This window comes from Athene cunicularia (assembly GCF_003259725.1).
Source record: "Athene cunicularia isolate RWA chromosome 20 unlocalized genomic scaffold, athCun1 chr20_part1, whole genome shotgun sequence".
Classification (NCBI taxonomy): Eukaryota; Metazoa; Chordata; class Aves; order Strigiformes; family Strigidae; genus Athene; species Athene cunicularia.
Genome location: NW_020799125.1, coordinates 2343579 through 2360028, shown reverse-complemented (window position 1 = coordinate 2360028; position 16450 = coordinate 2343579). Strand labels below are relative to the sequence as shown.

The window sequence follows — 16450 nt, the reverse complement described above, 5'->3', positions numbered from 1 at the left end:
CACGGGTGAGAGGGATTCACCGAGCATGGCTGCATGGTGAGCCGATGAGATGAAGAAGGGAATGTGGCATGCTGACTATCCTGGTGTGGTGCATGGACATCAAGGCATAATGCAGAAGGCCAGAAACTAAAGCAAGGGTTTGTGCTACCACTGGGATGGGTCAGCCCCGTCCCATGTGTGGCAGCTCCGCAACGTGCCTGGGGTCAGCTGAGGCCAAGCCCTCGCTTTCTCAGATGGGAAGCAGAGGCGAGGATGCAAGGAATGAAGAGATTTTCCTGAACAAGCAAGGGGGTAGATTTCTCAACAATTTGACGTTTCACATCCCTTTGAGATGATAGAAAACTCAAACTGAGATGGCTTCTGGAGGTGGGGTGCAAGGAACCAGTCTGCAAATCATATACTTGGAAAAGGCTTCCCTTTTTGAAAGCCACATCTTCCAACTTTTCTTCTTTTCAGGCTGCTTGTCCTTTATCACGTGAAGCCCATTCCACCCAGGCAGAAGGTGGCTCAGCACTTCTGGAGCCGATCTGGCCTATCAAGGAAGCTGCCCTCCTGGATCCTGTTGCTGATGCATCAGTCTGGCAGCTTGCCTTCAGCGCTAAAAAAATCAAATGTTGCTTCTGAGCAAGAAGGTAAGCATGTTATAAGGCAAATGAGCTCTGCTGACGGATAGGATGGATTAAATACTTCCTGACCTTTGGTGGGAATCTAAAGCATGAACATGGCTCAGGCTTCTCTTGTCTTTCTGCTGTGTAATATGACTGGTCATAAAAATAACCAGCTATTTTTACCCTCTCAAAAAAAAAGTAGAAAAATAATATCTTGGCGTTTCAAACCTTGCGTTTCACATCAATGGCAAAACATCTATGTCAATTCAAGGCAGAGGAGAGAACTTCACACACGGGTAAATTAAGTAGCTGGTGTCAACAGCCTTGTGCTGTGCACGTATGGTCTGGAGGAAGAGCTTCAAGCAGGACGATGGGGCTGTAGCATCAGAACGAGTAAAATCAATCAGCCTACCACCCACTAGGGCACTTGAATGGCCTCAGGTCTGTCCCCATGCAGTCTTGCTTATGTCGATTCCCAGAGTATTTGTTGTCCCGGTCTCTAGGCTTGTTCAGCCATCTTTTGGTGGCTCTTCTTCTTCGGCAGCTCATGGCTGGATGAGAAGACACTGCAATGCCTGTATAACGAGCAATCCCATGCCACTTCCAAACCCCACACGATGTGTGGAGCAGAAGCCTGGTTTGGGAGAAGCGCAAGGCAAGGGCAGGCCTGCCACATCAGGGCACCTGCGAAGTAAAACCATGTCCAGCTGCCAAAATTTGGATCGAGTTCCCAGCACTTAGCCCATTCTGGTTTTGTAGAAACTCAACTCAGTTGTGCCTGGGGCACTGGGGTGATCTTGTCCTGTGCTGGAAAGGCTGTATCGAATCCTACAGCGGCCTTATCTCACAGCAGCCTGGCTGCTAACAGTCCTCAGTGCGCAGCCCCCGGGCTGGGGTCAGCTTGCTGCTGCTTTGTTAAATAAGGGGGGCTGTAAACTCAGATCAGCCTTTCAACTGGTAGGGCAGGACTAATGGGATAAAGCCATATGGAAGTGTCTTCTGGAAAGGATGATGCAGAAGGTTGCCTGGGATGGGGAGGAGGTGGCGATGGTGCAGGGGAGCAGAGCAGTCTGGGATCCTTACCTCTCCTTCGTGGCTGATAAGCTGTAATTTTGCCATACACAGTGGCCCCTCCTGAATTAATATACCTCAGGATGACATGGAACAGATAGAGCTCTGCCTCCTTCACGTCTACAGTGACTCTGATTTTATTCTGCAAAAAGCAAAAAAGCACACGGGGCACACATCACTGGGGGGCCAGCTCCTGGCTGCTCACCCGCTCTGCGGGAGAGCCTTACCCGCCTGCCTACCTGCCTGCCTGCCTGCCTCTCTTCCCCCTCCCTCGCCATCCCGTGGCACGGCACTGGCCGGCCACCTGAGATGGGCACACTTGGGATGGGCACACCTGGGACGGGCACACCTGGGGCAGGAGAAGGGGCAGAGGAGGAGCAGTGTCACAGCGTGGGATGCTCTGAGTTAGTCTAGAAGTGAAAAATGCACTTACAGTTGCCACAAACATTAAACTTTCCTTCCTCAACGACCGAGACCCTCCCTTCCACACTGGCGGGCCCCCGGCTGACGTAGCGGAAGACGAGGCGGAAGAGGTCGGGGGAGGTCACATTGAGGGTCACCACTACCTTGGGCTGGTGGGAGAGAGAAAGGGGAGAGAAGCAGAGCACACCTTCAATTACCTCCACCGCCGACAGCTACCAGCCCAAGCACAGCCGCTCGGCTCACTGCTCCCAAAGCAACATGCCACAGAGCGAGGAGGAGACAAGCCCCGGCCCTACCGCAGAGTCACAGCACGGGCACCCCACTGAGGACACTGTCCTTTTTGGGGCAGCCACTGAGAGAGCAACCTGCCTGTGGGAAGGGGGTGGAAAGGCTCTGACCACATCTAGAAGTGGTTTGGCTATCCTGGGGCACACACCACATACCAGAGGAAAGGTTTTAAGAAGCTCTCGTTTTTGTTAGTGGTAATGTCGCTTTTGGGCTTAGTGTGCTGTAAACCAGCCAGCAGGTATCAAACGCTGAAGCGTTTTCCCTTGTGTTTACAGGGCTCTGCCCAGATGCCCACAGAGGAGGCTGCAAATTGAGCTGGTGCCTTGTCCTTGGGAACCTGCAACGCTGAGGACTAGTGCTGCTAACAGAGTGTGCCACTGATGGCTGCGTCAGCCCTCCGCCTGTCTGGATGCTGTTTGGCAAGACCCCAGCTAAGGAGATGCTTAAGTCCAACCTATTTCAAAGAGATCTCAGCGTATGCTTAAATACCCCCCCCCGGTTACAGGGTAAAGCTGGGCTCTGCCCAGAGAGACTCCTAATGAGGGCTCTGTGTTCTTCAAAGCAACAGCTACACATCATCCTCCCACTGGAGAGCAAACTGGAAGGATCTTGCAGGGAGCAAACTATGGGTGAGACCTGCCAGTAGGAAGCCATGTGCTAGCCCTTCTGTCAAGGCCTATTTCTCTCTCAGACAGCAACACTGGATGCAAAACGAAAGCCACGAGCTCCATCCTTAAGCTTTAAGGCTGGGGTGTTCTCAAGGGAGCCTACAGGATTTTGTTGCTTAACTCCTACCTACAAATTCAACAAGGAAACAGCTAATGTATTCGGCCCGTTATTTTACCTAAGCATGAAAAAGTGAAGAAAACTGAAAGTACATGCACCAGAACAAGGAGCACCCTACATGGGACAAGACTCAGAGAATCGCTGCCCTGCACTGCATCCCCAAACACACACACGGGTGACACTTCCGTGGGGGCCATGCAAAAGAAGAATCCACCAAGGAAAAAAAAAAAGGGTCAACAGATAATAAGCTTCACTTTTGAGGGCTCAGACAACTCCAGATTAGTGTAAACTATCGTTACAGCAGACCAGCTAAGAGCAAGAGCAGAGGCAGAACAGTAACAAGAGGTTCAAGCTGAACATGGCAGCTAAGGAGGAGCTAATTTATTTTTGGAGAAGGAAGGGAAGGTTATGCAGAGAGTTGCAGGAAAGAGCAGAGTCAGATGAAAGAGCCACAAGGAAACTCAGAGACGTAGTGTTTATAGACATCCCTATAAGTAATCACCAAGCTACCACCTTTGTCTAAACAGATTAGGATGTCACGGGATTCCCAATTTAGGATCTTTCCCCTCATCAGTCTATGCCGTCCCCAGCACTACAGGAAATATCTGCGCAAACGGGCTATATATACACTGTGCTGTTTATGTTGGCCATCATGTGATCTGGGGGTTTGAGAAGCACTTGGGGTGAAAGATGTGTGCCAAAAGCACGTCAGTCCTCCACCGGCCGCATCCTCCCCAGGGGGAGCTGGGCTGGGCTGGAGGCACCAGGCGTACCTGGATGGAGGACATCTGTGCGTATCCTCGCCAGCTGAAGCCCTCAAACTCCAGGGGGTTGTAGCCGAAGCGCACAGCCCGGCCAGCCGGTGTAGTGCCTTCCTCCAGCTCGAATTTCAAGTGGTGAAGGTCAGGGAAATAATGGTCCTGTGCGGGTCTGGGGAAAAGAGGGAGCACCGTTACCTGCTGGGCTACCTGGAGGGAGAGGCAAGAGGCCACCTCTGCCAGGCACGTGGCTGATGTGGCAGCAGCCCAGACGATGAGGTCCCCATCCCCGTGGTGCAGAGGACACTGTCCCCGAGGGAGGGAATGGGAGGCAGGAGCACCCCAAGGTGCATCTCCTGGAGCTTACTGGGTGCAGGTGGGGCCACGTGTGCTCTGCCGGCAGCGACAGGCTCCGCTCCGTTCCTCGCAGGATGGCCCCAGGGACCCGCCGACATCGCACCGGCAGCCTGCGGGCAGGAAGCGCCTGTTTACATTCCCGCCGCACTAACGAGCTCCTGGTCACTAATCAAAGGCGCGTCCCAGCAGGCGGGGAGGCTGGGGCCACTATTTTTATTCCATTGTATCCGTTTTCATATTGGCCCTGGCCCCACTTGGACCGGCTCCTCTTCCACCTCAGCACCGAGCTATTTCCAGACGGCTGATGGCTGCAGGAGGAACAAGGTCTGCAAACCCTCATGGCCGGGCGCCACAGCCCTGCTGCCAGCAGCAGCCTTGCTCCTCTTCCCAGCCCTGCCAGGACCGGGTGGGCCAGCTGAGAGCAGCCGGACCTGCTCCTTTACCTCCTCCCATGGGCATGAGGGAGAGCAGCTAACCCTACACAGAATCATAGAACGGGTTGGGTTGGAAGGGACCTCAAAGATCGTCTAGTTCCAACCCCCCTGCTATGGCAGGGACATCTCCCACTAGATCAGGTTGCTCAAGACTCCATCCAATCTGGCTCTGAACACTTCCAGGGATGGAGCACCCACAACCTCCTTGGGCAACCTGTTCCAGTGCCTCACCACTCTCACAGTAAAAAACTTCTTATATTTAATATATACACATATATTTAACATACACACATGTCCATGCCAACCTGCTGCCAACAAAAGGAAGAGGTACAGCTCTAAGGACACGGCCAGTGGTTAAACACACCAGTTTCTGGTACCCAAGGGGGTACCTTTCCTGGCCTTTCACTCCCCAGCCTGACAGACCTGTGTCCAGTGGTGGCAAAAGCACGAACTCAGATCTCGAGATCCACAGCAAGACTCAGCCCCTGCTCTGGGCCATGGTATGGATCAAAAGCAAGAGGTGGGACATCTGCTCCCTCTCTCCTAGGCCAACAGTCAGCTGGTGTACGCAGAGCCGCTTGCTCCAGGGCCAGCACTTGTGGCCCCCCTTGATCACCAGACACATCACGAAGGACGCTCACCTTGGCAGCCAAAGTAATTTGCGTTCTCCATATTGAAGTAACCGTCTTTGCACGCCGAGCAGAACTGCCCGCAGATGTTTGGTTTGCAGAAACACTGCCCGTCACCCTAGGAGAGAGCAGGCATGGAATCTCATTCCCTCCCGTTGCTCGTCACGGCTAAGTCGTTTCTCAGTTACTTGGGTCCTAGCCTGAGACACTGGAGAAGCATTTTGTGTTTCATGCTCTACACAGCTTCCTGTGCGTGGGTGGGCCAGATAAGGGCCAGATAAGTTAAATTACCCAACAATGCAGGCAAACAAAAATCCAGGCATCCTGGGCCAGACCCAGAAATATTTAGGTGCCTAATTTATGACAGGTCTTAATCCTGTGTTCTCATGCAAACCCAGACTGTGGTGCGACCTTTGAGAGCTCAGCATCAGGACAGGGCTCTCCAGCAGCTGCTGAGAGAGACAGAACTGAAACGCTCACAACACAGGACACGCTCCGAGGTGCCTGTAAGCAGAGAGAAGCAAACCCACCTGCCGGCACTCCGCGATTCTGCTGATGGTGCCCTTGGTATCACACTTGCAGCCTGGAAAGGGGGAGATGAACAAGAAAACCAAAAGATCAATCGGTCCCTGAGAAGAAGACTAATGGGGGACAGTATCCAGCACACCAGAGGACACCAGCTGGGGTAAGAGGAGCTGAGAACTGGTCAAGTAGAGGGTAGTGCTGCACAAGGGCTCACGTTTCATTTTGGACAGTTACTATTAAGAATACAACTACCAAAGACTTTTATTTGCCTTTTCTGCACATTTGGCCACAAAAAATTAAGTGTGCAAAGTCTGCAGGAAGGGCTGGAGAATGGCACAACTCATTGTATGAGCCCTGTGTTTCATCCCAGGCAAAAAGCTCCAGGGTCCAGCCTCTCCCTCTCCAAGTGGCAGTAACCCAGAGCACTCCAGCTTTGACATGTCACTTCATGGTGAAGATGGAAGGATAGGCATCGCTTCCATCCAGCAACGATGGTCCCCACTGGCTTGGGTTTGGGTCTCACACCGTTACAGCATGAAGGGAAGTCTCTGGAGCTATGCAAATGCCATTTCCTTACTCAGGCAGCCGTAGGGGTTCTCTGGGGTCAGATTCCAGTATAAGGGCTTGCATCTGTCACAAGCTGGGCCTTCAACGTACGCCCGACATGCACAGGAGCCCTGGGGAGAGGGAGGGAGGGAGAGAAAAGAGCAGGTGAGAATTTGTAGCACGGTGGGTGAACGGGTCTGCTACTCTGGCATGGGTTTCAGGTTGTGCTTAAGTAATAACTTATCCCCTTTTCCTCACTTTGGGACCATGCAAAAATGACCTCCAGGGTTGGTGGGTTCACTCGATACTCACCGGGACCAGTGAGGGATCTTCAGTCACCAGCCCTGCTGGGTTACAGGAGCCCACTAGAGAAGAGAGGCACAAGGAGGGATTTACAAAGACATGGCTCACACCCCGGCTGTTCCTAAAGGGGATTATTTCTTCCCTTGCAGAGCTCTTGGAGGTTGATAAGCCCATTTACCAGCACCACACCACTATGCCCTAAGACTCTGGAGTCCCCCGGCACCCGGTAGAAGGGCAATACCTTCGCAGTGTGGAAATCCATAGGCGCCCAGAACGCAGCTATCACAGCGCAGTCCCGTCACTTTGGGCCGGCAGCTGCACTGCCCCGTGTCCTGGTCGCAGGTGCTGTGCAGAGAGCCCTCCTGGGAACACTGGCAAGCTGCAGAAGAGGGGAGAGCAACTGCTGGAGCTGCAGGGCACAGGGACTCCTGCATTCAAGGCGTCCCACCAGCAACTTCTTTTGTCTGCCTGACCTTCACCACCATCAAAGCAGCCAGGAATATGGTTTATAAATAACATACACGGTCATTCTTTGCTTTTGGTTAAAAACACCCCATCTTTCAACAAAAGCAATAGAAGCTGCAATGTTTATCACATCTATTCACATACATTTACGTGTATTTCTGGAGGCAGGGAGAAATTTTGGTTGAGGTAAAGGGGAATATGTGACCTCATCCCCAAAAAGACACAACCAGTGACAGTTCAGACCCTACAAAAGCCCATTTGCAAACACCCAAGAGCAGAATTTGGCCATCAGGGTCTGCCCTGTGGATGTTGTATGTGAGCAGCAGACCTGCAGCACTGGGCCAGCAACCCAGTCTTGGCACTGCTGGCAGCTGAGGGCAAGAGCAGAGGAATGGCTCTGTGGCTTCCTGAAAGACTTGCCTCCAGCGAACACATGTTGACATCCTGCTGCCCTATCACACCAAAGGTCAGCAAGCTGCCAGGGAGCTGCCCATGCTCTCCTTGCCCAGCCAGCACTCCTTAAATCCCTGCCAAAGGGGATGTTTTAGGCTGACAGCCCCATACTGGCTAACAGCAAAACAACAGATTGAAAAAAAAACCAAACAACAAATCAGGTTCTCCTTTCCTTTACGTGACTCTACAGCTCTGCAATTTGGACACTGCTTTATGAGACAAAAAAAAAAAAAAAAAAAAAAAAAAAAAGATTACTGAACTCCTGTGAGACTATTCCATCTATGCCTCCAGCCTCTTCAAAGGCATATTGCCGGCATCAGCATTTGTGAGCAGCGCTCTGCCAGCTGGCCGCGGCTCAGGCGTCTACATTCAGTATGGTGCAAGAGGGTGATGATGCTCTTTTGTTGCTTCAGGGAAATTGTATCACAGATTATTTTTTAATGAGCAGTAAATTCTTGCTGGGAGACATAAGAGTACATCTGGCTTCCAGTCGGACAGCTAACAGGGAGGGAGATGGGGACACTGCCCAGAGCTGGGGAGGGTTATTCAGAGTATCTGAGCTCAGAGGCACCTGCCTTGGGCATTGCTCAGCCCTGGCACCCACTGCTCTACTCCAGGAGTGATGCTGTGCCCAGGGAAGTGGAAAGAATTGTAGAATTGTTTAGGTAGGAAAAGATCTTTAAGATCAACCATAAACCTAGCGCTGTCAAGCCCACCACTAAGCCATGTCCCTAAGCACCACATCTACATGTCTTTTAAATACCACCAGCGATGGTGACTCAACCACTTCCCTGGGCAGCCTGTTCCAGCAGAGAAATTTTTCCTAATATTCAATCTAAACCTCCCCTGGTACAGCTTGAGGCCATTTTCTCTTGTCTACTGCTTATTAATTAGACGAAGAGACTGACACCCACCTCACTACACCCTCCTTTCAGGCAGTTGTAGAGAGCAATAAGGTCTCCCCTGGGCATCCTCTTCTCCAGGCTAAACACCCCCAGTTCCCTCAGGAGGACGATCCCTTCCCTAGTCCTGCCGGACTATCGGCTATTTCCGATACAAGTCACGATGCTATCGCCCTTCTTGGCCACCTGGGCACACTGCTGGCTCGTATTCAGCTGGCTGTTGACCAACACCCCCAGGTCCTTTTCTGCTGGGCAGCTCTCCAGCCACTCTCCCCCAAGCCTGTAGCGTTCCACGGGGTTGTTCTGACCCAAGTGCAGGATCCAGCACTGAACCTCAGCTGGCCTTGGCCCACCGGTCCAGCCTCTCCAGATCCCTCTGTAGACCCTCCCTATGCTCAAGCAGATCAACCCTTCCACCCAACTCAGTGCTGCCTGCAAATGTACTGACACCCCCGTCCAGATCACTGATAAAGGTGTTAAACAGAACTGACCCCAGCACCGAGCCCTGGGGAACACCACTTGTGACCAGCCACCAACTGGATTTTACTCCCTTCACCACAACTCTCTGGGCTCAGCCATCCAGCCAGTTTTTTACTCAGCAAGGAGTACGCCAGACCAAGCCATGAGCAGCCAATTTCTCCAGGAGAATGCCGTGGGAAACAGTGTCAGAGGCTTTATTAAAGGCTAGGTAGACAACATCCACAGCTTTTCCCTCACCCATTAACTGGGTCACCTTGTCATAGGAGATCAGGTTAGCCCAGCATAAACCCATGCTGACTGGGCCCGATCACCTGGTTCCCTGTACCCGCTGTGTGATGGCACCCAAGACAATCTGCTCCGTAACCTTCCCCAGCGCTGAGGTCAACAGGCCTGCAGTTCCCCGGAAACTCCTTCCAGCCCTTCTTGTAGATGGGTGTCACATTTGCTAACTTCCAGTCAGCTGGAACCCCCCAGTTAGCCAGGACTGTTGATAAACAATTGAAAGTGGATTGGTGAGCACTTCCACCAGCTCCCTCAGCACGCTTGCGTGGATCCCATTTGGCCCCATAGACTTGCGTGTGTCTAAGTGACATAGCAGGTCACCGACCATCTGCCTTTGGGTGATGGGGGCTTCATTCTGCTCTCCATCCCTGTCTTCCAGTTCAGGGTCTGGGTACCCACAGAACAACCAGTCTTACTGTTAAAGACCGAGGCAAAGAAGGCATTAAGTACCTCAGCCTTTTCCTCAACCTTTGTCACTATGTTTCACCCTGTACACATTAAAGGATGGAGATTCTTCTTACCCCTCCTTCTGTTGCTCATGTATTTACAGAAACACTCTTTATTGTCTTTTATGGCAGTAGCCTGGTTTGGGCTTTGGCCCTTCTAATTTTCTCCCAGCATAACCTCAAAACATCCTTGTAGTCCTCCTGAGTGTCCCCTTCTTCCAAAGGTCATAAACTCTCCTTTTTTTCCTGAGTTTCAGCCAAAGCTTTCTGCTCAGCCAGGCTGGTTGTCTTCCCCGCTGGCTCATCCTTTGGCACGGGGGGATGGCCTGCTCCTGCACCTTTAGGATTTCCTTCTGGAAGAGTGTCCAGCCTTCCTGGACTCCTGTGCCCTCGGGACTGCCGACCGAGGGCCTCTGTCAGCCAGGCTCCTACACAGGCCAAAGTCTGCCCTCCAGAAGTCCAAGGTAGCTGCTGACCCCCCTCCTTACTTCTCCAAGAATAGAAAAATCATCACATCACGATGCAAAGTTCTCACCATGGCAGCAGACACCTTGAATTTGGGGCCGACGTGAAACCCCAAATCCTGACCCTCACTGTTCACCCTGTTGTGCAACCATATACTGTTGGTTCCAGCACTGTTGCTCCTCCTGTGCACTGGCATGAACCAAGGTGGAGTGAGCTCTGAAGAGCCTGGCTGTGTCACTGAGCCACACCTGAGCATCTCACAGCACCGGGGTATAATCTGAACAAGTGGTTTGAGACTTTGCTAGCCCCACTCAGAGCCCTGCTCCCTCTGGTGCAGGCACTCCAGCCTGAGGACAGGCAGATGCGATTCAGCACAGGTTTTCTGTGCATCTGCACGTAAAGTCCAACCCACAGCTGCTCCCCAGGCCACGCTCTGTAGGTCTGCTTCTTAATAGGTTGCCGGATTAGAGGCCGGGTTTTATTTCCAAACTGAGCAGGCGGACCCAAGCTCCTGCTGTTAGTGATAGTGAATGAACTGGGGGAGACAAACCACACAGCCTTTGGGGAAGCATTTCTTTGAGATGTTTACTCATTATAGAGCATGCCTGTCAGATGAACTGTGCACAGGAAAACTGATTCCTGATGCAAGAGCCAACTATTTTCATATACAACCCCGGGAGACAAGTTATGGAAAGGAAAACCATTACAAAGCCAGAAGCAGCAGCTATTCCCTTCCCTTCCCTGAGATCTGACGGTGGGTACTCACGTGTGCAGCTGGGGTACCCGTAGAAGCCCAGGGCACACTGGTTGCAGGTATGTCCTGCAAAATTCACGTGGCATCGGCACTGGCCAGCTGGGCTGCAGTTGTTGTCCACCGCACCCCGGGCATCGCAGGAGCAAGCTGTAACAGCAAGACTCTCAATAGTCTGATGAAACATGCGATCCGTGGCCAACCACTGCTGGTCTGAATTGTCATTCAGCCCGAGAGGATTTAGTCATTTCCATCAGAACTAAATTAATTTTTTAATCCCCTGGAAAGACAGGCAATATTTTCAGCTAGAGTCATGGCCATACTGGGAAAATGCCACTGAGGGTTTTTTACAGTCCATTCAACATTCCTCAGCAGTTTAGTAGATTAATGCACTAAAAAGACAAAAAAAGGCATAAACTTGAGACACCGGGTCACAGCAGAGTTGTGATGAGGGAGTGTGACTGATAAAAACTGCTTTGTCTTCCAGGCTTTGGCATGATCCATGGCCTCAGAACAAGCCTGCCACATTCACAGTGCAAACAGCACAGGTTTTGATTTTGAGAAACACCAGTCTTGCAGAAACTAGCCACGGTTTTTCAGAAGGTGAGAGACCAGCAGGAACCGAACGTGGATGTCCTTACCGTAGCAGTGGGGGTAGGAGTGGTGCCCAGGACTGCACTGCTCACACCGTGGCCCAGCAAACTCGAGTCTGCAGAAACACCTCCCGACAGCATCGCAGCCTTCCGGCAGCGTCCCGACCGCGCTGCAGCCACACACTGCAACAGAGAGAAACCGCTTGCCCTGTGCTGGGAGCATGGGGAAAAGCATGTGGCAACATGGTTTTTTTCCTGAGGTTCTTGGGCATTTAGGTGCTGCTCTAAGCGTTCAAACTGGTGATCTCTGCCCACTGCATATATCCTCCAAAATGACCTCAAAATCACTTCCCAGTCTTCCTTCAAAGCCCTGCCAGAAGACTCTGGCTTTGTCTTACCCACCCAGGCCCATGGGAGGACAGATACGCACGCTGGCACAGAGGGTAGTTGAAGTAGCCGGGAGCACACTGGTTACACAAGTGCCCTTCAAATCCCGTTCGACACAGACACTGCCCTGTCTCGCTGTCACAGGTGCCATCGTACTGACCGGGGCCAGAGCACTGGCAGGCTGGAAAGCAATAAGGGCACTAGTAAATGAACGGTTTCTTCATCTCTCTCCTTCCTATGAAAGGGATAAGAGTGCCTGTTCCTCTGGGGTAGAAATGCAGTCGCTGGAGAAACCACAAGGACACAGCTGAGAGCAAACATGCCTGGCCCATAGCTCACATCCACAGGGAATTTCTCAAGAGCCCCCCATAGGCTGGGAGGATTCTGGAGGGTCAGGGCTGGGTGGAAAATACCAGCAAAAGTCATGGGAATTTGTCACTTGGAAGTGGGGCTGGAGAATTCCTCCTCCCCAGTGCAAGTGTAGGACGGGGAGAGGCACGCTCCTCCCCAGTGTGGAGGCGAGCAGGGCGAGCTTGGGGCCGCCAACCCCGAGTCACTCACGCTGGCAGGTGGGTCCGTAGTGGCCTGGGGCGCACTGGTCACAGTGTGTTCCCTGGAAGTTGGGTTTGCACACACACATCCCCACCCGAGGGTCCTTGCGACAGGCGTTGCCTTCCGTCCCACCGGCGTAGCAATCGCAGTCTGGAGCGGGGGGACACAACAAGCGACACCACACGCGGCTGTCAGTTGATCTCTGCTGCTGGGCAGAGCTCCCATGGACAGGGAAGGAGCTGCCATGAGAGGCAAGAGCTCAAGCGTTTGTCTTCTAATAACTTTCCTACCAGATGCAAATGTTTTAACCAAACGCTGCTCAAGTGACCAACATGCCTGGCTCGTGGGGTCACAGGGTGGTTGGGAGACCAGCATCACTCACAAGGGCAAGGTGCTGGACGGGCAGCAGGGCAAAGCACAGGGCACAGATGCTCTTTGCATAAGCCCAGACAGGGCTGACGTGGTGCAGCACTGCCCAAGAGCTGTGCGGGAATAACCAAAGCCATCAGGGTGGGGTTTGGGCTTTTTCTCTGCCCACTCCATGCTCAGCTGCATCTGAGACCTTCCCGCTGCCAGGGCAGGAGGGTGCTCTGGGCTGGCAGTGCTGAGGCCCGCAACCAGCCCTGCCTTCACCGACAGCACTGGTGTGGGGTGCTGGGCTGGGACAGGGAAAGGCAAGTCATCCAAGAACCAGAGGGAGGGGGAGGTGGGAAATAGGGGAAGTGAGAAATTCCAGATCAGGAAAGAAAAACCTGTCTGGAAGATACCGAGTTTAAAAAATCAGAAGGAAGGAAAAGGTTATCTGGAGTGTAGTGGTGAGCATGAGACAGGGGAGGATCTGGTGGGAAAAGAGACCAAAAAAAAGCACAAGGGAGGGGATGAACTGAGAGGAGTGAGCATGAGGGAGGAGGGAGGTGGAGGGGAGCAGGGATGAGGGCATGGGTGAGCTTTTGGAACAACAGAGAAAGTAACACAGAGCAAGTGGCAGCCTGTGCACACTTCCCCAGCGCCCGCAGCAGCGCTACGGGCAGCTTTGTGCAGGGGGGCCACCGACACGGACCCACCCCCAAACACAGGGCACGCAGGTGCAGCAGGACAGGGTTGTATCTGAACCCAAAGGCTGAGATTTGGGAGAACCCAGCTTGGGTTCCAGTGCAGCCACAGCCCCTCTCTGATCTTAGCGGGGGTTCCTTACAGGGAGGCTAGAAGGGACATCTCCCCATGGCCTGGGCTCCAGAAAATCACACGGTCACTCTGGGATAGAGTTTCCCTGTCTATAAAAGGCAGATCATAAAAATTCCTTTCCCCCAGACCTTAGCTGCCTTCTCTCCCAGAACTACTCTGTATCAGGGCTGTCTCTTACAACGTATGTGCCCCGTAAGCCAAAGACCTGATCTTGCATTGGATGGTGAGATATAACAGCACGTCAGAAAATAACAGCATATCAGAAATAACAGTACGGTGATTGCCAAAGCACAAAGGAAAATTGCACTGCTTACTTATTATCTGTCCTGCAGGGAGCACTTGTTCTCCAGTATCGTTGTGAGTGAAAGCTGGAATGGCTACGCAAAGAAAGAGACATTGCACAGGTCATCACACACGCTCACAGAAATCCTGTTGGATATCAAGGCATTGACAGCCCCGAAGCTGAACAGACTGAATGAAAACGTGGAACATGGAACAAAGTGAAGACATCCCACTAAACAAAGATCATTACAGCCATTTTTAACCTGGGCTCTGGAAAGATGTCTTTCGCAGAAAGCGAGAGGAGCCTCCAGCCAAATGGGAAGCTCCCGCTGACTCCAGAGAGCTGGGCTGAGCTCAGCTCTGGTCCAGCTTCCACCCAAGCCAAACATGGACTGATGCCCACCTGCAAGAACTCCTCCTGGGACAGAACTGCCATGTGGCAAGGGGGTAAGACACCTGGAGAGCAGCCCCAACCGGAGCTGCTGGCCCTTCCTGCAGCCGCTGGGTCTGCAGAGTCCCAGAGCTGACCACTCCACAGTCCCACGCCCCCCACTTACGGTAGCAGTGGGGGAAGTTGAGGTATCCCTCGGCACAGGCATCACAGTGCTCCCCGGTGTAATTGGGTTTGCAGTAACAGCGGCCGGTGAGGTCCTCACAGGTGCCGTCAGTGAAGTCAGACTCACAGTTACAGCCTGCGGGGAGGGACAAGCCAGCAGCAGTTGTCACTGACAGAGACCCTCGCTAGCCACAAGCACCACAAAGGTATCACTATGATACAGGGACACCACGAGAGACCCCCACCATCTGCTTCAAATACTCTCCAACAATAAAAAGTGAGATTTTGCCTCCTCAGAGGGAGTCTAGTTTAGAGGAACTGCTGCCGCTGTGCTTGTCCCACTGTGGGGTCCCAAGAAAAGCAGCACAGCCCTGACTTGCTTCTCTGGGAGACCCCAATTGCCCTGGGGGTTGGTGGTGGCACGCTGCCACGAGGACACAGCGCAGAACAGCCCCTGTGTCGTAGCTCCCAGACTGAGCCAGACTCCTCAGCAAAAGGGATATAAATCCACCGCTGCCTAGAAATCTCTGCTTTAGGGCATGGAGACCAGTGGCCAGCTGAAAGAACACAGAGACGACAGCTAAGACTGGATTACCCTGTGGTAGCAGGGGAGACAACACATGTTTAGCTCATTCAGCCTTGGAACATGCCACCACTTCTGCTTTCATGGGTGCTACAGACACACATACTGTCTACATTTCCACAGGCAATACCAGCTGCAGCAGGAACCCCCGTGTGGCCGCATCTCTCATGGTGCTGGACTCCCTACACCAGAAAAATCTCTCAGCCCAATCCTCCAGACCATCCTCCCCAGTGTCACCAAGTCCAGGAGGGCATCTACAACCTTCAGAGGAGATCACACTCACGATAGCAAACGTATGGAGAGTCGATCAGGTGGTCAGGGGACCGGTAGTACCCTGGGATGCACCTCTCACAATTAATGCCCGTGGTGTGATGCTGAAAGACAACGGGTTAGAGGGGCATCAGTTCCTCTGCCCACAGGATTCATGTTCACCTGTCAGATTTACTGAAAGCTTCAGGATCTGGAGGAAGCAGCTCAGGAGTGTCAGCACACAGAAGACCTAAATCTGCTCCAAATTCCACGTTCACCAATTTGAAAACAAAGCATTTCCTGCAAACTGTATCCTCACATAAACGCAGTGCGAGTTTCAGGTTCGTATCTGACCTCAAGCCTATTTCACTTGCTTCAGATGGTAAAATGTCCCAAGCACTGAGTGCTAGGAAGATGGGAACAATCTGTTTCCTCCCACAAAGAAAGCACAGCTCAAAGTTTCATGTCACTGCATGAATTAACCAGCTCACAGTCAAACTGGGAGCGGAATCGCTGCTTTCCCACTTTTCATTGGGAACTTCGGAGACAGGAGATTGGCATTTTGGTGGAGAGAGGTCTAGAGAAATGGCAGCACCTGAGCACTGCAAACAAGGCAAGGACTTCCCAACGTGCCCAGCACCAGCCTGTTCCTCAGCAGACCTACCCCTAAAGCATCAGAAAGGTAATGATAGTACCCAGGGGACAGCTAGGAAGCCAAGTGCTGTTTTCATTACTGGTGCACACTCTTATCTATGGTAAAGAGACTAAATTTCCAGGGAGAGACCTAATTAAGATAACAGAGGGCATGTGAGGGGATTGGTGGAGCTGCCAGCAAAGCTGAACTCCAGTCCAACAGCAGAAACAAACACAAAAATCTGCAAAAGCCTTTTCCACGGGAGCTCGTCAGACCTACCTGACAGTCAATGCAAACACCTCCTCCTTCAAACTTGTCTTCGTGACTTTTGCTGGCTTTGTGGCGATCCACCTCTGGGTCGTAGTAGCAGTCGTAGGCATGGCCATTGCAATTGCAAGCTGAAAATACAAAGAGATGTAAGCTAAGCCACCAGTCCATGGAGGTCCTTCTGTCGCCA

At 52.5% G+C, this 16450-nt stretch overlaps 1 protein-coding gene across 1 annotated transcript in view; it reads right to left on the bottom strand.

Annotated features, from left to right (window-relative positions):
* The window catches only part of LAMA5 (laminin subunit alpha 5), a 119376-nt gene that overhangs the window by 22686 nt on the left and 80240 nt on the right, over window positions 1-16450 (bottom strand). Inside the window, exons 8-26 of the mRNA XM_026862303.1 lie at window positions 16273-16391; window positions 15394-15484; window positions 14529-14663; window positions 14004-14066; window positions 12514-12654; window positions 11996-12133; window positions 11614-11748; window positions 10988-11122; window positions 6970-7107; window positions 6738-6790; window positions 6457-6556; window positions 5885-5937; window positions 5367-5472; window positions 4302-4401; window positions 3950-4106; window positions 2107-2251; window positions 1919-2028; window positions 1692-1821; window positions 1021-1183 (exon numbers count right to left, since the gene is read on the bottom strand). Of these exons, the coding sequence (XP_026718104.1) occupies window positions 1021-1183; window positions 1692-1821; window positions 1919-2028; window positions 2107-2251; window positions 3950-4106; window positions 4302-4401; window positions 5367-5472; window positions 5885-5937; window positions 6457-6556; window positions 6738-6790; window positions 6970-7107; window positions 10988-11122; window positions 11614-11748; window positions 11996-12133; window positions 12514-12654; window positions 14004-14066; window positions 14529-14663; window positions 15394-15484; window positions 16273-16391 (2212 nt within the window). The remainder of the gene's footprint in view (window positions 1-1020; window positions 1184-1691; window positions 1822-1918; window positions 2029-2106; window positions 2252-3949; window positions 4107-4301; window positions 4402-5366; window positions 5473-5884; window positions 5938-6456; window positions 6557-6737; window positions 6791-6969; window positions 7108-10987; window positions 11123-11613; window positions 11749-11995; window positions 12134-12513; window positions 12655-14003; window positions 14067-14528; window positions 14664-15393; window positions 15485-16272; window positions 16392-16450) is intronic.